At 34.9% G+C, this 25,832-nt stretch overlaps 2 protein-coding genes across 2 annotated transcripts in view; both read right to left on the bottom strand.

The window, feature by feature from the left end:
• The window catches only part of LOC125673012 (uncharacterized), a 1,263,960-nt gene that overhangs the window by 506,605 nt on the left and 731,523 nt on the right, over positions 1–25,832 (bottom strand). The window lies entirely within an intron of this gene.
• Positions 4,301–25,832, bottom strand: part of LOC130053659 (uncharacterized) — a 74,558-nt gene continuing 53,026 nt past the window's right edge. Inside the window, exons 11-13 of the mRNA XM_056161039.1 lie at positions 17,328–17,843; positions 16,748–16,987; positions 4,301–4,833 (exon numbers count right to left, since the gene is read on the bottom strand). Coding sequence (XP_056017014.1) covers positions 4,301–4,833; positions 16,748–16,987; positions 17,328–17,843 — 1,289 coding nt within the window. The remainder of the gene's footprint in view (positions 4,834–16,747; positions 16,988–17,327; positions 17,844–25,832) is intronic.

Genomic DNA, 25,832 nt, shown 5'->3' with positions numbered 1-25,832 from the left:
CAAACTTTCCCTTGACAGTCGTGTCGGAAAGCAAAATACATTTTGATTAGTTTAACAAAATTGTTGTCAGGATTCATAATTAGTCAGTTCTTTAAACATGTTAAAAGTAAATATTATACTGTGCTAGTTATGTGCATTCATTTTTTGAAATGATGAAAAACTTCTACATATACCCCAAAGCATTACTTGAATTTCATTACTGTTTTTAACAGCTTGTACTAAATATTTAAGTGAAATACATGTACTTTTACATAAAAAAAAAATAGTGAATGGCTCTGAAAACATGGTTTATAATTTATTTATCTATTAAAATCAAAAATTTTCATATTTGTTTTAGGTGCGACAGTATGTCTCCAGGTTAAGTGATTGTGTAGATTGATTCCCAGCATAACGATGATTTGCCAAAAGAGCATATGAATAGAAAATTGGTGATGCTTAAAAATATCAGCAGAATACAGAAATTAAGAGACACAGATGGACAAAAACCCTCTATCTAATATAATTTACATATTAGGCCTATACAACTAGAACATGTAACAAGTGAAATTTAAATGTATGCATATATTTACTGGAAATGTATTATATTCAGCGTGTATGATATTTGGCGGAAATTGATTTTTGAACAAGTTAGCGTGAATTTGATTTAGGGCTATTCCAGAAATAAATACATGGGGGGGGGGGGGGGGGGGGGGGGGGGGGGGGGGGGGGGGTCGGGGGCACCTTTTGTATATACCAAGCACCCATAAAAAAAATTAAAAAATACCCCATGACCCATCAAATTAATAAACTCATTTTACAATGACCCATCTAATAAAAAAAAACTAACCAGACCCGCCACAAAAATATTTTTAAAAATGAAAACGGTACAAATCTCGCGAGGTTTTCGGGACAAACATTCTAGTCAATGACGCGGTAATGCCTGTTCGACATTGTATCACAGTAGTTCTGAAGAAACGATGTCACATCAACAATCAAAGGCATCTATGGCGGGAATGTTGGACAGATTGGGAGTCCAAACGATGCTATTATCATGAAATGGGTATGGATATGTTTTTCCACGAATCGTTCGTCTTCTAATGGAGCCCGCGCCCGGAGGCCTCTAAATCACCATCACACCGACTGATAAATATAACGCATCGGTACCCTCGTATAAATCAACTAAGGTTTGCCTATTTTTATTAGAAAACGGAATACCTATTGGTTTCAAAATATTCCCAAAATCGATGCACTGTAAACTGTAATAATCTACAGAACAGAGTTCGCCGCCATCACGTCCAAAGGGACCCTACTAAACGGGCCTCTAATTTGAAAAGTGCCGTAATGGAAAGTTATGCGCTGCAAAGAGCGACAACTCGAATAGTTCTATGTTACTTCCGATTTCCGATTTCGAAAGCAGCATTTCGAAAGCACGTTTTCAATTTTCCCTCCAACGTTTTGTAACCAACACGACAAGAGCGACAATAAAAATATTCTGAAAACTCAACACCCACGTGGCACAAAATAAAACAATAGAAACTACCCACTACCCATAATAAATATTTTTTTAACAGTCCAACCACGGACCAATTAAAATATGAAAAAATACGACCACCCACACCAAAAAATATCGTTTGCCACCCGACCCCCCCCCCCCCCCCATTTAATCATTTCTGGAACAGCCCTTAGCGAATTCCTTTTTGTATTTTTATTTATGTGTAGAGTGTAAGACATTTAGCGTTGTATTTGAATGAGAGGAAGTTACTTTCCGCCAAAGGCGCTAAAAAGAATACACAACCAAATGTAATACGTTTACAGTATTAGAGCTGTTTTAATGTATACAATTGTGTATACATGGTTGCTTGTTTGTTGACTCAGTGTATAGAACATGTACTACTATAATGTACATCTTTCATGTGTTATTTCAATGTGATGTTGAATCACGTTTAAAATACAGCAAAGCTTTTACAGCTGAATCCTGTTGTTGTTTTTTTTTTTAATTATGTAGTTTTGATTCCCAACAGATCAAAAAATAAACATAGAGAATTCTTCATTTCCTGTTATATTTATCTGAAATTTTTAAAGCTCACAGAAAGATTATTACATTGTGATTTTTTGTATTGAAGCAAATTATTTTAATTTGTGACTTTAATAAGAAAAACTAAGCGATGTTTAGCTCATCTGAGCCAGAAGCTCAAATGGGTTTGTGATCAAAGTCTGTTCAGTTAATGTATATCACGTTTTACAGACGTTGTTATTTTCAACTTTCTCTCCAGGAGCACATGAACAAGTTTTATTACTCTTTTCTTAAAACATCCTTAATAGAAGGACATTCTTATTTTTCATTTCATCTGCAGGGATATGCTCTTTTTCAAGAGGAGAACTTGTGAATCTATATATATTTGAAAATTGATTAGGTCAATAGCTCTCACTGAAAGCTTATTACATTGTGATTATTTTGTATTGAAGCAAAGTATTTTAATTTGTGACTTTAATAAGAAAAATCAAGTGATTTTTAGCTCATCTGAGCCTGAAGCTCAAATGGGTTTGTGATCAAAGTCTGTTCAGTTAATGTATATAATACGTTTAACAGACAAGTTGTTATTTTCAACTTTCTCTCCAGGAGTACATGAACAAGTTTTTTAATAGGAGGGCATTCTTATTTTTCATTTCATCTGCAGGGATATGCTCTTTTTCAAGGGGAGAAATTGTGAATCTATATATCTATATATTTGAAAATTGATTAGTTCAATTAGCTAATGAACTTGCTTCTAGAAAAGGCAAAACAACTGGCAGCAGCAAAGGAGACAAAAACAACATAAAATCAATCACACAGCTATGAAGGAAAACCCACTCGTTGCTTTGCAACGAGCTTTCCTCTACTTATTATTATTTTCTTCTTCTTATTCTTATTATTCCTCTTCTTTAGTGAGAAATTTGTCCGACCGATTTCGTGAAAGTGCTTCGATAGATCCACTTCAAACTTTGTGAGCTGATAGGGGGTCACGAGGAGGGGTGCATTCAACTTTTCAAATTTTCAAGATGGCGACCAAAAAACGTCAAAAACTCAAGGTTGTCGGATTTCAACCAAATTCTATTTCTAGGGTAATTTAGTGACCTCAAGTCCATTTCCACCATCAAATTGTTTTTTTGAGCCGCCATTTTCAAAATGGCCGCCATATACCGACATATTTGAAAGTGTTAAAATGTCTACAACATTTGGGTTCTGGGGTAAATGGAGGGTCCACAATTCATTTCTAGCATCAGTATTTCCTTCTAATGAATTTTCAAATGTTTCAAAATGGCCGCTATTGAAGTAAATGGCGGCCAAAAAGCAAGTGCGTCGGATTTCAACCAAATTCAGTTTTTAGGGTTTTTTGAGAATCCTGAGTGCATATCTGGCATCAAAAAGCATTTCTGACATGGGGAGGTGTTCGGAGACATTTGTGTTGACATCCAAACACAGTTATAGCTCGTTTATCATGTCTTTATTTATTTTGATATGTCGGGCTTTTCGTGGTGTCCCCTATCCCTGCACATGAAATATTAATATAATGTTTTAAGACTGAAATACCAAGTAAACAACGTTGTGCATGTTTGTTTTTACAGTAGTTTTTTTGGCAGATAATGATGAAAAAACACGTTATTCTCGTACCTACTTTCCAAACTAATTTTACAGAACTAAAATTTCAGTTTCATGTATCCATGGTAATGGCCTTTATGTAGAAACACTTTAATCTAATATAACCAAGCGACGTAGGTTTTATTAAATTTATTAACAACTAAAGGCAATGGCAGATCTGAAATTAACAAATCACACACCACATTACATATGCAACAAAATATACAATTACATAAATTCATATTCGTATTTCCCTTTAAAGAAGTCAAAATATTCCAATGAAATGTATATGATCGACTTTATTACTTTACTTCAAAAAGTAACAAAATTTATAGTCCTTGATCAAAAAAACGGTCATTTCATAGTAGAGAAATATACTGATAAAAAAATAGTTCAACGTACATAATTATCAATCAGTTAATAATAAACATTTCAAATATATACCTTAAGGTGTGGCACAACGGGCAGCTACATGTATAGGTCTACTCCCTCGAAAACAAATTTCCCGCACTGATGAAAAAGCCCGCGAAACTTATTTATAGAAGAAAAAGTTATTAAACTGGTTTTAGCTAGAGTGAGTGAATTCCTACAAACAACCTGGTCAATAGAATGTTGTGAATAGATTTCATTCAATTAATATAGCAGAGCTTAGTATTGAAAAATGTAGAAAATTCAATTAGATATAAAGATCACCCTGCCACACTAATAAAACTTTAAGGTGTTCTGTGATAAATACTTACAACGTTTACTGATCCTGTGATGAATCCCCCTGTCTGACATGGCGCTGTGTATGAGGATGTCCAGCTGCATTCCGTATATGAACAGGTCGTACATTTCATCCGGTCTATCCGGTATATACAGACATCTCTCTCCCTCACTCCTCTCATAATCCCACAACCGGCAGTATTCTGATATCACGCGATGTGACGCCGTGGTCAGGAAAAACTTCAGGTCACTTTCCTCCACCAGACACTCTGTAACGAACGCATACATGACGTCATGTAGGATGTCGTCTGATTTAAACTTGATTACGTCGTTTTCTACATGAATGATTCCCCCGTGGTTGTTGGCGGCGGTAATTTCCTTACAAACAGGTAATTCTGTAAAGCATCGCTCTCTAATCACATTGTACATCTTGATGTGAGATTCGTCCTTGACCTTGGCGGTGTAGTCGTCCACCATTAGAAGACAGTACAGGAGACAACGTTCAGCTGGAGGACAGTCGTGGTACTGACCTGTAATATTGTATACCGAATATTACACATTTTTGACGTTTAATACAGAATATTACTCTTTTTGACGTTTTATATCGAATATTACACATTGTTGACATTTTGTACAGATCATTACACACTTTTGTACGTTTTACACAGAATATTACACATTTTTGACATTTTATAGAGAATGTTACACATTTATGCACAACAAAGTTGATTTGGAAACTTCCTTACCATGTTCTTGTATTTTCACCAGAATTAATCATTATATTGTAAATACAATAATGACGGATCCGACATAAATAAATTCCATATTTATTTCATGAACGCTGCATTATAATTCAGAACCTCTTCGTGCATGCGATGGCAACGTCCTGATGGTTAAATACAGTTCTTTAAAGTTTTTTTTTTATTTTTTATTTCTCAAAAAACCTCAGAGAAGCCAGTTTTAGTGTATATCCTTTAACCCTTTAACTACCAGATATTTTCGAGTTTTCCTTCAAAGCTGATACAAATATTTCAAATTGAAATTAAAGGATTTTCTAGTCATATTTTCGTAAGATAACCTATGCATATTCTGAAAGGAAAAATCTTGAAGATTGTAAGTATGCACTAAAATGTGGTTTAACGGTTGCCATGACAACAAAAATACCCCACAGATCCCCAAAATGTGTTTTTCATCATTTTCGTCACATAAAAAACACAAATTGAATGTTTGTCAGTCATCATATAAATAAAGTTTAGGAATAATTGTATTGATATGCATGCATAACATACATTCATAAAATTTAGTGTCATCGTAAATATAATCATACATGTACATTAACATTGAAGTACAAGATGCACATAAGTTACAATAGACTTATAGTACCTTTAATTATTGTAAAATGTTTCTTATAAAACTTGATGAAGAACAATTTAATGAAAATTAAAACTCTCTCTACGCATATTTTTAGAATATAACTTATAAAAATTTCACAATGAAAAAAATAAGTTTCCAATTATGCAGTGTAACGAATTTTTACAGTTACCATGGCAACTAAATCAGTCCATGAATCACAAAAATATGTTGTTTTTTTTTTTTCGGTACATTGTCGTTGTTGATTTTTCATCCCTTCCTTCACATGAAAATACAAATTGACCAGTAAACTGCTACACTAAGTTTTGAGATATGTAGTATGACTTGATGTTATGGTTGCCATGGCAACACAATAATCCATAAATCGCTAAAATGAGTTTTTCATCCCTTTCTTCCCTTGAAATAGAAAAATTGTTCAATAAACTATCACAATATTTACGTCATGTACGTAATGCTATCATGAAAACTAGCAGTACAAGTTCAAATATACATGTAAGGTTTATAAACCTACAATACATACAACCATATGCCTATGAAAATTAAATACCTTTACTCTCCAAATTCTAATATGATATTGTTCAGTAGATCATAGATCCGTCATTAGCTTAGTTCGTTTATAATAGAATAAGCTAAATACATGGACATTGCGTCCGCGCAAGTCACGCTTACTAAGTCCGGGAGTACCGTAAGTATGTACATTAGGCGTGGTTTGCGACGGTGAATATATTGATAAAACAGTGTACCATATATTTACAGCGTTATATGATCTAAATTAATTGTTACTGAATTTTTTCTATTTATATTATGAAAACAATGCATACACTGTCTCGCCTCGATCACGCATAGAAAACTACACCATCGGCACCCACGCTTTTTCCGCTGGTGTTTCTCACATGCAAGCCGTTTTCTCATCGGACTGAAGAAGTTTCCGATCAGACACTGGGCAACGTCTCGTGAGAAATCAATTAGAGAGTAATGCCTGTGAGGTTTCACGGTACCTGGGGTGTTCAACCATAGAATATAAAACGTGTTTCCTGCAAGCACGTATAATAGGGGGAGGGGGTGTTGCCATCCCCCCAACTTTTCTCAACACCTTTTAATGTTAAAAGATATATTTGGTGACCCCTCCCATATTTTATAATAGTATTGAAATATAAAAATGTAAAGTCGAAGTTTTGAATTGAACGTGTGTACATGTATTGAAAGGTGCGCAACCCTCTCCCCCTATTTAAGGAGTCGAAGTTTGGGATTATTTATGAGTTGACGCTAATACATGTAACATCCCTGAATTTAAATTTTTCGGAATTTTTTAAAGGTTGCACGTTACTCCCGCATCTCCACCCCGATTTTGGAGAATTTAAGTGCTGATTGTCCTAAAGAAGAACTCTTTTTATGTTTTTGGTTTATCTATTCATTTATCCATTTATTTATTTTTATTTGCTCGTCAAGAAATTTAGACAATGATGTAGAGATTTTTTTCCGGCTTCCCCTCCCCCTGTTGAAAAATTATGCTACATATATGTACGTGCCTGTCCTGTATAAAATATCTGCATGTCGTAATACGGTTATCCTGCAGGTCCCTATGTACTGCGTGTGTACCGTATATAATAGAATCCCTTTTTACAAAGTAGTTTCCATATGAGTGAAACATTCTCGAGATGGACATTAAACAATATTCAATCAATGGAGTAGAGTTTCTTGCATGATTTTACATGTAGTGATAATTGATTAGTAATATTTTAAGCGTACTTTTAAAAGCATCACTATTTAGTACTATCTGTAGATCAGAGAGTCTTCGTCGGTACCGTACACAATCGTACTTTTTCTCTGACATAATTTAAAAAGTTTGCAATATTTTACATTTACATATATGTATACTTTATGCTGTATGTGTGTGTTTTGTGGTGTTTTTTTTTAATAACGGAAATATTATCAAAATTGTTGTCATTGTCCTCAAATATTTAAAGAAATATACCGATGCATTGCCATCTCACCAGTAAATATAAGAGAAATAAGTATATGTATTTGTATATATGTATCTGTACATTTGGATATTGGGTAATTGTTTAATTCCCATCAAAGCTACGCATGTGGTTTGTTGAGGTCACTACGTCCTGTACTCGATCTGCTATCTGTTCCGTACATATCTGTAGCCTTTGTTATTTCCCCAAAACTGATAAGAGGTAATATCAGCAGAAAGTAACAGTATACATGATATAAGAGGGGGCGGGCAGGATGAGAGGAAGGAGGTGAATCGAAGAGTAGTGGGGAGGTTCTTATACTTCTTTTCTTAAAACTCCTTCGTCTTTCCTTTTTCACCACTGCATTAATGGGTCATATACGTATTCGATGCCGTACCCATTGTGTTTTGACAGATAAAAGAAACAATTAACAAATACAGAATATAAAGAATACATCTGCAATATCGCGTTAGCCTGTTATATTTATATATAAATATTATAACCGTTGCAGTGCATATGGGCAGTAAACTGGCATGTAATAAGCTTTAGTTCCCAAATGAAATATACTGGGCGTTAAAGGGTTTGCACCTGAGATTTGGAGTAATGTTTATTTTTTTATCTCTAAAAAGCCTCAGAGAAGTCAGTTGTAGTGTACATCCTTTACAGGGAATATGATGCTGAGTTGAAAGTTATTAGATTTGTATATAAAAAAAGAAATTGTTGAATCATAGAAAGAAAGATTCATCTGTTTGAAAAAAAATCATATAGGTTCATTTATTCTTTTACATGGAAACAATCTTCGAACTGTTAAAAAACCAAATGCCGCCATAATCAAGCACTTATATAACCATGTAACCTCTGTAAATAAATTATCATTAATCATTTATTTCTCATTATTGCATAAGTGTAAATGTGTTTTTATTTCTGCCCTCAAGTGTGACAGACCACGTGTGTGTGTTGATAACTGACCACTTGACTTCCCTATACTTGTTTAACCGGTTTCTAATACTAACTCACTTTCCCGCTTTTACTAACCCAGGGCCCACACTCTCAGCGCTACCCTTGTAAGGAACAGACGTTAGCTACTTATCATTCGAATTTTTATATTTCATATACTGGAAATATATATACCGGTGTTTGGTAATTATTCATGATAACTTTGACTATATGTAATTGTGATATTCATTGTCATATTTAAACGTATTTCAGATTATTCATTTTATTTTAGGTTTTCACTTAATACTTTTAATAAAACATATCCCTCAGGTTGATGGTATTTGTCTCTGTGGTTGCATCCAAATATATGTATAGTGAATAAACAGTTTGCGATTTGAATACATTCAATGGTCATTATTCAAACATTCTATGTTCGGACACTAAAAGCAGCTTTGAAGAAACATATCCGAGTATCCGTGATATTAACACCTCATGCCGAGCGTTTGGCGACTTAAGCCTGTCGCGGCTTGGATTCGAACCCCGACCTTTCGTGTGAGGAGCGAACGCCTTAAACTCTAGACCACCGCGGTGGTTAGTTACTGATTTTAAAATGTATTAGTATGAAGCATATGAAACAGTGGATGATTCTCTGTGTGTAATTTCTGCTTCCCTTGTTCATGATAAACCTTTTATTTTGCAAATTCATGACCTCCTCATAACATTATTGCATACGATATTTCCGTTCCGTTTTCCCTTCCGCGTTTTAGCAACACATACGGCCATTGAGCAGTTAGAGTTTTTTAGCGTGCCACATCTACTGTGACACTTGACATCCGTTTTTAAGGTCATCTCCGAGGACCCGTGGCATTGATACCTAATGCCGAGCGTTTGGAGATGGAACTGTCGCTAGGGCCTACCTGTTTTAACGACTTAGGTCTGTCGCGTTCGGGATTCGAAACCCGACATTCCAAGTGCGGGACGAACGCTCTAACCTCTAGGCCACACAAAGCTTGCATATTATTCGAAACATAGATATAAAAGTGGGGAAATTTTAGTATAGACCCGGGAATGGGGTGATCTACGAAATCCTATTAGTATCATGTAAAAAAAATTAATTCACATTCCACTATTTCGTAATTACGAGAAAAGATCTCGTTATTACGAGAACATTTTCTCGTTATTACTATAAAATATTGATATAAAGCCGAGTTGCACAACTTATGGATAATCTTTTGGAAACGTTTGATACTACAGTACCAACCAGACCCAATCTGACACCCAAGCAGTCCCAGGAAGTAGTTACAGGGACTGCTCTGGGACTGCTCTCTGAAAAAGTGGGACTGCTGTGGGACTGCTCTGGGACTGCTCTAGAAAGCAGTCCCAGCAGTCCCCGGGACTGCTTTGTTCAGCCAAGTGTGAATGAATCACGTGATGTTATGAGTGACAAGAAACCCCCGCCACTGTGTATTCAGAATATACGCAAATCACTTCAGTAGTTTTTTTTTCACCGCTTACTGACGCACTTTCACCAGACAACTTGAGAACATAATGGATGGAAATAAAATAACAAGAACCTACATTCGGCGGCTGATAATTTTGATGAAAGATAATGGACTGAATAATTCCCAAATACGCGAATCCATAAACAGAGAAAAATAATGATCTTTTATTCAGACAAGGAATGTCTATTCGGGAGCATGCACTTTACAAACACTGTACCTTCGATTTCAGGTTAAAACGACATGTACATATACAATTTGATTGGAATCTTCATAATTATTTAAATCTGTATAAATGTTGTAGTGAAATTAAACAATTTTACAATGCTGACAATAAGTAGCCCATATCTAACCAATCAATATATTTACAAATCATAAATACGTGTGCACGTAAGTGGAAAGCAGTTTTTGCTAGTTTGGAATAGATGATAAGTGAAAACAATCATTTAGGCGACTTGAAACACATTTATTTCAATAACCCAGTCAAGAAATAAATATAATTATGCTACATAATTTTCAGAACTCAAGATAAACTTCACATGTAAAAATATAAAAAAAAAAATAAATAATGAATAACAACAACAAAATTGCCTGGGACGTCAATTGATTTTACGTTGTGAAATTGTGGTTATCAGATTATAAACTCAGTATGTATCTTTTTTCACTCGTATTCATAAACTATCCTTTTGAGATAAATTCATGAAAAAGTGTCACACAGGTATTTTGAATATGTGCTGTTTTTATGTATAATGTATTGTTTTTCTCTCTAATTACATTGTAAGTCATTTATCTTCGATTTCAACTACCGTATTGACGCTCTCCAGCCATTATCGATAAGGTTTATTGATAATCTCACTGTCGTCTTAGCTCCCCCCACTAGTTATTTTAACCCCGCTTAGTGGGACTGCTGGGACTGATTTTCGGTTTGTTTACTGGGACTTGGGACAGGTGCGGGACGGCTCTGGGACTGGTGCGGGACTGCCTTGGGACTGGTGCGTGACTGCTCTGGGACTGCTCAACAGTCCCAGAAAGCAGTCCCCGGGACTGCTCTGGGCCTGCTTTCTGTCAGGTTGGGTCTGGTTGGTACTGTATTTCCCTCTGTGTTGATTGGTCAGGAAATCGAAATGATCTCATTCAAAGTGTGTGTGACGGTAGATATTGTCGTCCGGTGTCGCATGATTTAGGAATGCTAAATACCTATAATTTTCGTTCCGGGTTATCATTTACGTTCCGTCCGCGTAGGTTTAGTTGCGGTCATAAACATGAAATGCATATATTTACGCACATTTATTGTGGGTTTTATTTCTTTCATCGGGTTATACAATAATCAAAGACTAATATCATTAGAACCGTAATGTTTGCACGTCTATTTTTGCGTTTTCAAAATTTGTCAGATCAACAGGTGTTTATTTTTGTTTTATTACGGATGTTTGATCCCCAATTCAAAGGATTGTAAACTGGAGGCGTGAAACCTCTATATATGTAGATAGAGTTGTTACATGACTCCTTCTACAATATGTACCGACACAAACCCTCGCCATTATTAGATATGCATGTACATGTAGCAACAGGTACTGATCTACATGCAGGAATGAGACTTCTTGAACTAAGTTTGGATTTTTATTTACCCATTATTTTTTTTTATAAATCTAGATTATATACTCAAATGTATGCAATATTTTTCTTGTTTATTGATCAATGCCATGACATACATTTAATGATCAAATCGTTTTGTACTGGTTACTTAAGATATTAAGTATGCGTGAGAGAGAGAGAGAGAGAGAGAGAGAGAGAGAGGACACTAGTCCTGTACATGCATGTTACTAAGAAAGCAAAAAAAAAAAAGATGCATACACTTAAATCGCTAGATAGTGGTTTGTTAAAATAATGATATTTTCATATTATAGATATTTTAAATTGAAATTTATCAATATATAAAATGCGGTCCGCGATAATGTATTCCAATGCTTATTGTCTGCGACGACAGTATGTACCGTGATGCAAAAATATGCCTTGTTTAAGCGCATATTATTGTCAACGACAATATGCAGTATACATGTATGTACCAACAGACAATGTGTACCGTGAGGGTAGGTGCATATCGTCGCCAAGGATGATATGTTCCAAACGACAATAGGTACCATCACAGTGTGTGCTTAACGGTGGAATTACAATAATCTTGAACTTTCAAATTTATACACAGTTACACTAAGCATTATGATAGTTTAACTTTATTATTAGCTTATTTCATCGTAAAAATTAATTTATTTAATGAATTGATGGTGCAGAAACCTACAATAATAATTCGTCGTTTTCTTTCCATTGTACTTTAAATTCATGAATAAACTTTCGTTCGGTAAGTTATCTTTCTAAAAATTATATTGGTCTACTTGGCATGCTTTGAATGGAAAGTGATTTCTTATATTTAAAACAGCATCCAAAACACACTGACGGAATGAGAAGAGGAGAGCTCATTTAAAGAAAAAATATCATGTGACCAATATTTACATATTTTCTCGTAATTTCGAGATACTTATCTCGTAATTAGGAGTTCTTATCACATAATTACGAGATAATTATCCCGTATATACAATATCTTTTCTTGTAATAACGAGATGATTATATCGTAATAACGAGATCTTTTCAATTACGAGATCTTTTCTCGTAATTACGAAATAGGGGAATGTATTTTTTTTTAAATGTGATATCAATACGCTTTCGTAGTGAACTGTGTGTCGTCATCGTTGTTTTTTGGGGGGTGCGTTAACCTTACCGCAGTGATTTCTACGAAATTATGCCACTTTCATTACTGCAAATTTGCTTAGAATTTTCGTCTTTTATAATTCGTGGGGCCTACATCCCCCCACACCCACCCAAAACAAAACCTGCCTATTATTCGAGACATATATACAAACATATATATATATATATATGACCTTCTGCGATAATCAACAATCTTGCAGATGACGTCCTTTTCTGGAGGATCCTGCAATGAACACCTTGCACCGAGGTCATTTGACAATTGACCGTCGCACACACACACACACACACACACACACACACACATATAGAGAGAGAGAGAGAGAGAGAGAGAGAGAGAGAGAGAAGGTCGTGATATGTTCGCTCTCTATGTACTTGCGATTTAAAGGGACAAAGACACGATTTGAGCGGATAATTTTCAAATAACTGGAAGAACCTGTATGTCGTGACATACTTTTTCGTTGTGATCTCATATGGTGCGAAGAGCACAGAGATATGGGCCTATTTAGTTGTTTTTATGACAATAAAGGTGTTCTACTATATCCATAATAGAATTTATGTCCAAAGTACATTTAGAGTAAAAATGAATTATTTTTAAATATATAGCTTAAAACAATATGGGATCCGCATTAGAATAAGTTCTCACTACCCCTTGCCTGTCGTAAAAGGTGAATAAATGGGGCGGTCTTCCGGATGAGATCGCAAAATCCTAGGTGAGATCGTAAAACCCTAGGTCCCGTGTCACAGCAGGTATGACATGCTAAAGATGCCTCCTTGCTCAAAGGCCGTAAGCACCGAGCATAGGCCTAAATTGTACAGCCCTTCACCAACAGTAGTGACGTCTCCTTATGGTTGAAACATTCTCGAGTAGGACGTTAAACAATATAAAATATATCAATCACATAAAATCCAATACAAAATAACGGCCTAATGCAGAAAGATCTGACTCAAACCACACAATATAGTGAATATATGCATAAACTCTTTGCATGGTACTAAATTCAGTTTCATAAAATTTCCGAATAGCTGAGCCCATTGTTTACAAACAAAGTCAATGCGATTTTCAGAAAATATTTGCGTTTCCGAAAAATCAAAAGAAAAGTACCCTATTCTGGGGACTTAAAAAAATGTGTCATTTTTCATTTAATAAAATCTGTAAACTTTAAACAATTGTTCTCCTTTCATTATATAACTAGGGGAAATATCTGGACTTGTATAGGCCATACACACACGAAGTCAAAAGCGACTTTCAGTAAATCAAAAGTCAAAGCGAACGTTCATACTGTAGCTGCTCAGATTGACCTCCCCACCTGGCCAACTTGCCACCTGGCCAGCGTGACCCCGCTGACCCCTCAAAACTCCACTTATTTGAATATCTGCACTCAAAACTACACTCATTTGACCCGCCTATAAAACCTGCACTCAAAACTGCAATCAGTTGAACAACCTATCGAGCCGGGGTATACTACTCTCATATAAATCGCATGAGGGGGGGGGGGGGTAGTTCATTGCACGTTTTCTTCAATTCATCACTTCAAACATCTACTACTTTTAACTACTACTTTAAAAATGAAGAAGGGGGATCCCTGGTATGACATTTAGAATTAAAAAGAAAAATTTCTTCAGTAGAATACAAGTATATACGAACTATAATTCAACTTTAGCTGTTTCCTTTTTGTAATTAATAATGATCGAAAACAGCCAATTTCATATTGAATTCCTAGAAAATGAGATAGCAAAATAACGGGAAAATCTTTATTTTGTCGTCTTGTCGACATTTCGTTATTTCGAGGTGAAAACCCGGTAATTATCGTTTTATCGTCTTTTCGTTTTGTCATCTTTTCGAATCGAAAGGACGACAAGCGACAAAGCGCCAAACGAAAAGAGGACAAATTAGGTCGCTAGTTTGCGGGGTTTATATTTTGTCTTTTCGCGTATATTTTGTCGTCTTTTCGAATTTTCGTTCTGTCATCTTGTCGTCTCTTCGTTATCTCGGGGCGAAAAGTCGCTAAATATCGTTTTGTCATCTTTTCGTTCTGTCGACTTTTCGCCTCGAAAAGACGACAAGACGACACATTGTAAAGTGACACAAATCAGCCACCATACATGGGACATTTATTTGGACGTTAAGTATCTTTTCGTTTTTCCTAAATGGACGCAGAATAAAATGAAATGTTGGATATTCTATATATATGTAGTAAATTTTATGTACTTTCTGTAAATTATATTTATTAAAATACTCGCGTTGGAAAAATGCTTAAAAAGACGACATAAAATGGTAGAATTGTATAAAAAGCGCGACATTTGTAGATTAAGGAGATTTCATTGGACATCGATAAAATCAATGTGCTTCATGGATATACTCAGAATTATATAATACTGGCATACACCGTGTTCCATGTATATGTAAATTATAAATGTAACAGGGGTAGTCAACTTCCACTTGCATTTGGGAATCCTACTGGTCATGATGACTTGTACTGTCTATCTACAAACGCGGGACACCGCTGTCTTTGCCATTTTCATGGTCGCTATATTCATTCGAAGTAAGGACGTCACAACCATACACAAATTTGTATGCTATTTGGCACAAAATCAATCATTTTATTAACATGTGAATAAAGCGTATGGATATTTTATGTAACGCGGGACATTGGAAAATTACGACATATTTGTGTATATAACTCAGTAATTCCTCATGAAATATGTATAAATAATATTCTATATAAGCTATCGATATTATTTATATCTTTTCTCGGCATTGATCTATGAAAAGTGAAGATAACGAACAGTGATCAATCCCATAACTCCTATACGGAATACAAAACATACAGTTGGGAAAACACGGACCCCTGGACACACCAGAGGTGGGATGAGGTGTATAGGAGGAGTAAGCATCCCCTGTAGACCGGTCACCCCCGCCGTGAGCCCTATATCCTAATCAAGTAAACCGAGTTATCCGTGGTCAAAATCAGTGTGCCAAAAAACAGCCTAACAATCGGTATGAAACACGTCAAACAGCATTTGACCCAATTATAGGTTGTATTGACGATCTAAATCGAACTAGATTGCATAAAACTTTAATCATTCACAAAATATACGTCTGTGTAAACATAACGGAAGCATTTTCTGATGCGCGTATGAAAATAACACCAGTACCTTGCGCGACGTCAATATTATTAATTTAAATAATAAGATATCAATAGTTAAATTAGAAATCAAGTGGTAGAAGTTATCACGAGTTATCGTTCTTTAATACACACCACACTCCCTGCATCACTGTATTACTTAAGGCTAAAGCTTTCGTAAAGTCAATTTTAAACAATATACATTTAAATTAAACGGCAAGATTCTTGTAAACCGCTGTGAACACATTTAACCAAACAATCAACGTATGATGCATACTTTTAAGATAAAATTGTTTTAATGATTGTGAATAAAAAATCGAGATCGATCGAGATCGAGATCGAGAGAGAGAGAGAGAGAGAAGCGGAGGATTATTGTACAATAAGTGAGATACTTGTTATGCACTACCCTATTATTTTTTTAAGCATAAACCTCAAACCCCCACAATTCAGGAAGTATCTAGGTGTTTATGTTGTTTTGGTATCGTCCTGAACATGTTGAATGTTTTCTGTAGGTTGTGTGATTGATGATGTAAATACCACAGTGTTGGTTGAGGCCTATATATCTCTCTTTACATTGATATTACTTTTGACTTACTGTGTTTTCTGTAAGCCGTGTTGTTGATGATGTCAAAATCACAGTGTGGATGGAGACCTATACAGATCTCTTTACATTAATATTACTTTTGACTTACTGTGTTTTCTGTAAGTCGTGTTATTGATGATGTAAATATCCCAGTGTGGTTCAAGACCTATAAAGATTTTTTTACTTTAATATTACTTTTGACTTACTGTGTTTTCTGTAAGCCGTGTTGTTGATGATGTAAATATCCCAGTGTGGGTGGAGACCTATACAGGATCTCACGATGTCAGGTCTCGCTTTAACGTCGTATCTCCAGAGCCACTTGACGTGTTGTACACTGCCCTGTGATCCGCCTCTGTATTGTACACACTCCCCGATCTTCTGTAAGTCTTCTAAAAACGCTCCTCGTTCACCCTCACTCATGCGTACTTTATTTAGAGGAATGTTCACTGAATAATATATAAACAGGTATTGATTAATTACACATATACAGCATTCAACATTTTTAGAAATGAATAATAATAATAAAAGATATCTCCTAACATCAATCCCGTGACGTCATATAAATGTACACCGTTGTGTGTAGTTGTGCATGATGTATGTACATTTCTTTGTTTATACTGCAAGACGATATTACAGAACAATGTAATCATTTATATCTCATTCATCTGAAATCAATCAATAGCAGATTTACAATTAACATTGATAACAAGAAAGTAGAATTCACATGACTGTATATATAGACTGCTGGGTGTAGATCACTAAACGGTTCATTTACTTCATACTTACAGTAACGTGACACTTCATTACAGATACCCGTGTCCTCCATGGTGACGTGGGTCAGTACGTTCATCTGTAGACGGTGTATGAGTAAGGTATCACAGGGTGGGTAGTTACTAATGACACATTTCTCTCTAGACTTCCTGGTGTATCTCTCTAATCTCAGATACCTCACTGCTGTGGTATAACTGGATAAAGAATACACGGTGGGCAGCGTAACAGATATATTGCCACTAAGTTTTATAAAACGTTCTACACTAGGTTCTGTAACACGGTACATGGTCTCGTCCTTGACGTACTCAGTGATGTCTACTCCATCCCGATTCCAAAGAAATCCACGTGACTTCAGTCCGTCCAGGATCCGCTGTGCCTCCTCACTTGTTACACTGTCCTCATAATCCATCTCTAGTATCTCATTAAGAATGTCCAGCCAGTCTGTATCAGTAAAGTCTGGAGTACCGAAGTCAGAGCACAGAAAACAGAATAACACGTACACCTCGTCATTAGACAGGGAGGAGAACTGATCTGAAAATGTTATATTTTTCAAATTATATTTTTGATTAAAACATGACTGGAGGAAAATATTAAACCTCCACAAGACTCAGAGATCAGATATTTGACTTATCACACGTATCCTCATCATACTAACACGGACAACTTTAAAGCTTACTAACACGGACAACTTTAAAGCTTACTAACACGGACAACTTTAAAGCTTACTAACACGGACAACTTTAAAGCTTACTAACAGGGACAACTTTAAAGCTTACTAACAGGGACAACTTTAAAGCTTACTAACACGGATAACTTTAAAGCTTACTAACACGGACAACTTTAAAGCTTACTAACACGGACAACATTAAAGCGTACTAACACGGACAACTTTGAAGCTTAGCAGATTCTATATTGAATACATCTAATTCAGTTTTAAATAAAATTGTTTAAGGAAGGTGATCAATGTTTCTGTTCTGTTTTAAATTAGCATTTCATGACTGTTTTACAATTTTTCAAAAATTAAAAAAATATTAAAAATTCTTTTTCAGGGTTTCAAAAATGTTTTAAAAGATTATAATAATTAATAGACAATGTAAAGATCTGGTCTAAATATGTTTCTGGAACCACATATCACAAACTCACTTGAATGACATTTCCCCAACATGTGTATTACGTTTATATAATAGCGCTGCCTTGACAGTACTATCAAAATCTGAAAGTGTCACATGACTGTCTCGTTCATTGTCACCATTTTCACAATAACTATGACCCGACCATGAACAATTATTATAGGTGACCTCTGATTCACGTAATCTATGCACTGGTTCTGACTGTCCGTACTGCATGTGAATGTTCCTGTAGTACTAGCAATGCCAAAATCGACTTCTACAACATGGACCAGCGTATTATACCTGGATGAGGCATAACGAGAAATCTCTGTAATGGGTGTTACAGCTACGGATACCAAGTGGTGACATAAACAACATGTGCAAATATTCTTACCATGTGTGCGCATCTTATTGTGAACCAATGAATCATTAAACGTTCTACTTACCTGTATACTGGTCGGGATTTTTATGAAATAGACAATGTGTCTAAAAGCAAAGTACATTATTTATTGTCAATTGTCAGATGTTATGTAATTTGAGTGTGTGAGTTTTGTGTGCTAGTGAGCGTGTAGAGTGTGAGTGGTTTTGTCCGTGTCCTTTCTGTGTGAATAAAGTTATGTCTCGTTTGTGTTTCTTTTTCACGTGTCAATGTTCACTTTGAAGACGAGGAGTGTTTCCTATCTCGAATCAAAATTATGGCATTCATAGATAGCCAAAGGTTACCCCCTACCCCTTCCTATTGTGTAACAAAGAAGTAAGCCTTCAAAACGGTTTCTTTAATTATTCAAGGGAAAAACAAAATTACCATTTGGGGTGGGTATTATGTTACTACTTTATAAATGTAATCGAAACCACGTGGTGTTGATATCTAACTTGATAACGAAAACGCTCTTTTTATTAGCAATAAAATATCAGAAGAAGCAAACTCTTTAAGGTCATCCAATCGTGTACTGGATATTTAAAACGTGAAGAAATTATAAATGTCAGTAATATTTATCTATTCCTTTTAAATCTAATTCCGTAGCTCTGACATATTTTTTCGATCTATTTTCTTTTGACAAAAGTTTACATATCATATATATAAATTATTACCTCGAAAAAAAAATAGCTCATGGTATAATATGTAAAACTTTAGATGTGAAGGAAATCAATTAGAACCTTACGCATAGCGGTGCGTTCTATAGATATAAGACAAGGAAATCAGTAAACTATCTGACGAGCGTTACAGCGGTGGGTTCTATAGATATTAGACAAGGGAATGAATAAAACTATAGATATAAGACAAGGAAATCAATAAAATGCCTGACGAGCGTTACAGTGGTGCGTTCTATAGATATCAGACAAGGAAATCAATAAACTGTCTGACGAGCGTTACAGCGGTGTGTTCTATAGATATCAGACAAGGAAATCAATAAACTACCTGACGAGCGTTACAGCGGTGCGTTCTATAGAGATCACGAGAATATCGTGAACTGGACAAAGGCATAACATGTGAAACTGAAGCTTTAGTTTTATTGGGTATCGTGAACATTTGTTAAGAAACTAACCTTGGAAACCGAAAGGTGACCATGGCTGCGTTCAAGATCGTAGGGCTCGATAACGCTACGATCTTGAACGATGTGCTAGGCTAGCCCTACGTAGGGATAACAAGAGTTAATTGATACAGTGCGTTCAATAGACCTAGATATCTAATCTAGCATCTAGGCTAGCCGCTACGATCTTGAACGCAGCCCATGTATTTCGATATCAAAAAAAGTTTAGAAAAGTGTTTTAATGCAAAATATACCACTCTAGTGTTTTATTGAGTGAAACTTTTAAGTAGAAAGAAAAACCTAAATAAATTGATAAAGTATCGAAGACAACGATTACACGGTTTAAGAAAATAGAGCTTGGCAAAGTACGATTGTCCTTTAACCTCCCCCCTCTTCAATTCTTTATGAAACCAGTGGTAAACTAAGTAAATATTTTATTTACAGATACAGTAAAAGACACGAGTTTTATGCGTGTTCCACGCAACGCGGTAGAACTTTGCCCCAAACATATAACATTTAAATTTGTCGGCATCTTTGAAGTCCTATTTTTCCCGCGCGAGCTTGACGTTGAAGTCCACGGAGGATCTCCGTGGGTGCCACCATGCATCTCCGTGGATGTCACCTGTACCTCCGTCGATGCCACCATGTACCTCCGTGTGATAAAACAAAGAAATAATTTCCGAAATGATTCACTCCAAAAACCCTTTTGCTTGGCCAGCATGCATGCCCCTACCCCATTAATTATTTAGAAATTAGCTATCAATGATTAAATTCTTGTAATTGTTGTTAAATGATACGTTGGTGTTTTCGGTACATATCCGTATGTAGACTTTCCTGCAGACGTTCACACCTTTTTATGAAACGCCCAAATTCTCGACATCCTGTATATAAACACCTGTGTTATTCCTACCACTCGTCGCTACATTGTTTCACGGCACGTGCAGCACAATTTCACCAAATGAAAGAAGGGTCATGAACAACAACAATCACATGCCAATAATTTTAATTTGATAAGTAGCAGTTCAAAGAAATATGTACCATAAGCAATGATTTATTTCTAACGTAAAGTTTTCATTGTAATTAGGAATACGTGATTAAGGTCAGCTATATGCATGTACATGTTTACATTGGAAATGAATTTCATCATGTACTCAACTGTGATGCAATGTGAGCAAAGAATCAAATTTTTATCACCTAAACAAATAAATATTAAAAATATCTTTACTTTTAAACAAACCTTTAGAAAACTCCGTACAATTTCATTAAGAAAATAATAAAATGAAATGTGCTCCCCTACCTCGAATGCCCATACTTCACATTAATAATAACACGTTTTTGGTTGTTTTTTTCTAACTTGATAAATACTTTATTACACGCATGCATCATTTACTAAATGTATATATAACAGCTTTTTGTCTTTATAATTTTGTATACCATTGCATAATGGTGATGAGATCCAATAAATTGAATTGAGTACATGTAGACTTGAAATATCACAAAGTATAAAATTGACAACGATTGAAATAAAAATGCAGACGTTTGAAATCTCGTTTATTCAGTGACTAACAAACTTGCGCGTCTTCTGAATGAAAGCTGTAAAACAAACGTACTAGGTTTTGGTCAGTTATAACATAATACGGGGGTAAAATTCATCTCATCTCCGCTAGCAATGGGATTTGGGTCAACTGTGCCTTCGTGGATGAATAATCTTGGCTAGCGAAGATGAACAAAAAAATGCCTAGATAGTCCGCTTGCATTAACATGTATTATGAAGGTGAAGAATTATCCAGTAAATCCAATGATGTTGTAGTATATATAGCATGTGTTTATTTTATTTTTGACCGAGAGGGAGATAGACGGCTAAGCACGTAACATCGTTTTAGAAGGGGGGGGGGGGGGGGCTCATTCATTAGTCCTAACCCGGACCAGCCGAAAAATTTAACATGTAAAGAAAACAATATAGGAAATTAAAAAAAAATATATCAGAATGAAGGGAGATGGATAATTAATCAGAAAGAAATTGTACTATCAAGATTTATACTGAACGTATTAAACTTCCGAGCCATAATGGAGTACTTACATACTTTCTTCCTTGCCATATTCGCACATGCGCAAAAAAAAAATTGATACGAAAACAAGGTCGAGTGGATGAAAATGCAAATGTAAGTGTTTTTGTCTATTTAATTGAATACAAGTAGTCAATTAATGATTTAAAATTGATATTCTTGTTCCCGTCCGTTTAGTTTGAATACATTGTTGTGAAACTGGCTGTGTTAGTTTGACAATTTACTGTAAACACAAGTCAGGTATACTAAAACGTACCCTACAATAGTTATTACTTAATGCATAGCATTAAGGGCAGATGATACAAACATTTTTTTTTCTTTCGAAGATATTTTATATGATGTCATTCTTTTATAAAAGTGGATAATTCCTTGAATTCTTTTCCTCTTTGACTTGGAGAGTGAAATATTTTCCGTTTTTTTTTCCGAAAAAAAGTACAAAACAATAGTTATTATGGTAAATTAGTTCATTCTTCATTTGTTTACCTTTTTTATACCTCAAAAAATGGTTGTCAGGGAGAACAGAGTGTACTGTTATTAGATTTACAACATAACATGTAAAATATTTATGCATTACAAATTTTACAATTGGAAAATATAAATTGCTGCTTCAATGAAATTACATATATGGACATTGCACCCTCAGTAAAGGTTTACAAATTAAAATAAACTTCATAATATGTTGACTTAACCCTTTCTCTACCGGCACATTTTGGAGGTTTTTAAAGACTAAATGACAATATTTTTAAATCGAGTTACATCTGCATATATCACGATTTTAGGTAGGCATGCGACATATAATTTTGTTACGAATTGGACAGGGAACTTTTTTTCATAAAGTTTATCATGTTATCCCATGACCCCAAATAGTTCTACGGGGTCAAAGGTCATTTAAGTGCACATTTTTGCAATCTTTTTTCTCTGGAATATAAATATTACGACCCCTCTCACTAGATTCGGGTCAAAAATAGGAAATTCTATATGTATGAGCTGATGTGTCTTTTAAAATACTACAAAAACATAACAATCAAATTAGTCAATCTTATTGACAAACAAATATTTTTGGTTGCTAAGTAACAACACTCATGGTGTAATTTTCACAATAATTTGCCTTTCTACTTCCATTCGACACAATTCAAACATATCTACATTGCATGATGGTTAGTAAATGTCACATTATTTTAAAAATAGAATCTTTGACTATATCTTAATCATTTTAAAAGGTTTTTAACAAAAAATATAATGAAGAGAATTAAGGTTAAAGGTCATAAAATGGAAATTTTGTACTTCATATACATATTCATCATTTTCTAATAATATGACGTTTTGCCATTGTATCCCAATAAATAGTATAAATATTGCAACATTAAAACAAAGATCTTTCCTGTTAAAATCTAAAATGATCTATTTTTTATATTCAAATATATTTGGTTGCTAAGGAACAACACCATTATGATATCAAATGCTATATATGCGAAAATAATGCCCATTTTTCCTCCCCAAGTTCATTGTACATGTATACAAATGTTCAAGTACTTACTTTCAATCACTAAATTTAAATGTACTTGCATTGTATTTAATAAAAATTGTTCTTCTTATATTCAACCTCTTAAAACATATTTCTAGACATAATTTTTGATACTAGGTTGTCCGGATAGGGGCATGCGTTGACCAATATCTGTCTATCGACTATAACTTCTCAGCAGACATGTATAAGATAATGCCCAACAATCTGAAGAAGAGAAAAAAAGATTTTTTTTTATACTTAGCCCCAATATACTGATGTATTCTCAGAGCTTTTGAATACTCAGTTGGCTCTGTAAATGTTTTCTATAATCAAGGCCCTCTGAAAAGTATGCGTTTAATTACTTGTAAAACTTTATCTGGGGTAATTGTTATACACATTTAATAAATTTGTTAGATGCACAGTCAGATTAATTTTGGTAAAGGTAATCTTATAAAATGCATTATATTATTCGTTTTAAACTGGAAATCACTGTCACAATATCGGTACTTAAAAACTAGTAATACCTGTACAGTTCCTCTTCAGTGAGAAGCTTCGAACTTCCTCGGGAAGCATATGACAATCCCTCTCCCTAGATATGACCATCACAGCATAATGGTTAATGGCAACACAAATGGAGAAAACCAAATCTTCTGTCAAAACAGCTTCATAAAATCTGCAATTCTCTGAATAATCAGGTCCCATATCTGAAAAAAAAATGCAAATAAAATCAGTATTGGTCATCATACCTTATTTGTCAGTATTTAAAACACTTATCACACCTTATAATTAGAAAAAGAATAATGATTTTCCGTGTTTTGTCTCCTTTTGTATGCATGTTATATCTAGTAATGCAACGATAAAGAGTAAAATGGTACACGCATATCAGTGTACCATAATGCCATGATTCCATTTGCGAATGTATTATCTGGATTCATTTGAATGTTAACCAAATATATACGGATTTAACCCTATATTCAACCTCAAAGAGTCATACCAACTGAATGCCAGGTTGTCACTCCGAATGAAATGCCACAGTTCTTGGATCAGGTGTCCCTGTGTCCTCCACATCAACATACTTCCAATGCATGTCTGGATTTGCCAGTAGACTGTCACTAGTGGAAGATACCTGGAAGCTTCCCACTAAATATTGGGATGTCAATAACCTTTTTAAAGATGAAAAAATACAATTAAGAATTATTGTTTTGTGTTTTAAAGCAGAATATAAGCTTTATGATAGTAAGGGACAGTTTCGCACGAAAGTACTGGTCATATTTATTTAAAGATAGAGATGTCCTATATTTGAAGTGCTATTTGGTAAGGGATTACATACATGTTAGAAATCAAATGAATGGAATATTTCATTATACTTTGCGAGTGTAGCAGAGTGCGTATTGAAAAAAAAAACCCACTAAGCATCATGGAGGTGTTAGCATTATGCCCAACATATACATGAGAGCAAATACTGAAGAAATTCAGGTTAAAATATACAGTGTCCAGCGAAAACATTGCGCCCTGAGGCAAATTGAATGGCCAGATTTAAAGTAGAATTGAATTGGTTCTTCATTGTACACAGTGTCTAAACCCCCTGGTATGGTACTCTGATGGAGTGTGGATTTAGTCGAAATTAGAGAAAATCTAAGCAAGAAGTGGGCGCATGCCCATCAGCTCATAGCACACCAGCATGTATGGATCATATAATTAAATGCTTTTTCAATAACCTGTCATAACAAGATTTTGATTGATGTTACCCCCCCCCCACACACACACACACCTTTTGTCCCAAACACACATTTTATTTTTTTTTATTTCTGTTACAATATGAAGAAAAACCTCAAATTATGGTACTAAATTCTATTATTATAAATGATAATACAATAATGCAATATATGCTTTCCTACCAGATTGTGTTTTCTTTTCATAGAAAGATGATTTTTTTTATAAACATAGAAAATCTTGGAAAATAGCCTCCGCACCAATGGTCATGAATGCCCACTCTGATTAAAACCATCCCACCCTTTTCTCATCGTACACTAAATCCACCCTCTTCTTACACTCGCGCGTCAGATGAGGAGATACCAAAGGGGGGGGGGAGGTCAGACTGATTAATGCCGGTCCAGGACAGCTTAATTGATGTCAGATGTTATACACTTGGTTTAGATATCATAAAATATAAATATTTTCTTTCATGAAACGACAAATTATGGTATCAAATCGCGGTTAATATATTAATCGTGAATTTTTCATAACATGACATAGGCCTAACGCGAACGTTTTTTGGTTTTTTTTTGTTGTTTTTTTTTCTAGTCGGC

The sequence above is a fragment of the Ostrea edulis genome, chromosome 3 (assembly GCF_947568905.1).
Source record: "Ostrea edulis chromosome 3, xbOstEdul1.1, whole genome shotgun sequence".
NCBI classification, from domain to species: Eukaryota; Metazoa; Mollusca; class Bivalvia; order Ostreida; family Ostreidae; genus Ostrea; species Ostrea edulis.
Note: the sequence above shows the minus strand (reverse complement) of the source record. Positions and strands in the feature narration are given on the sequence as shown.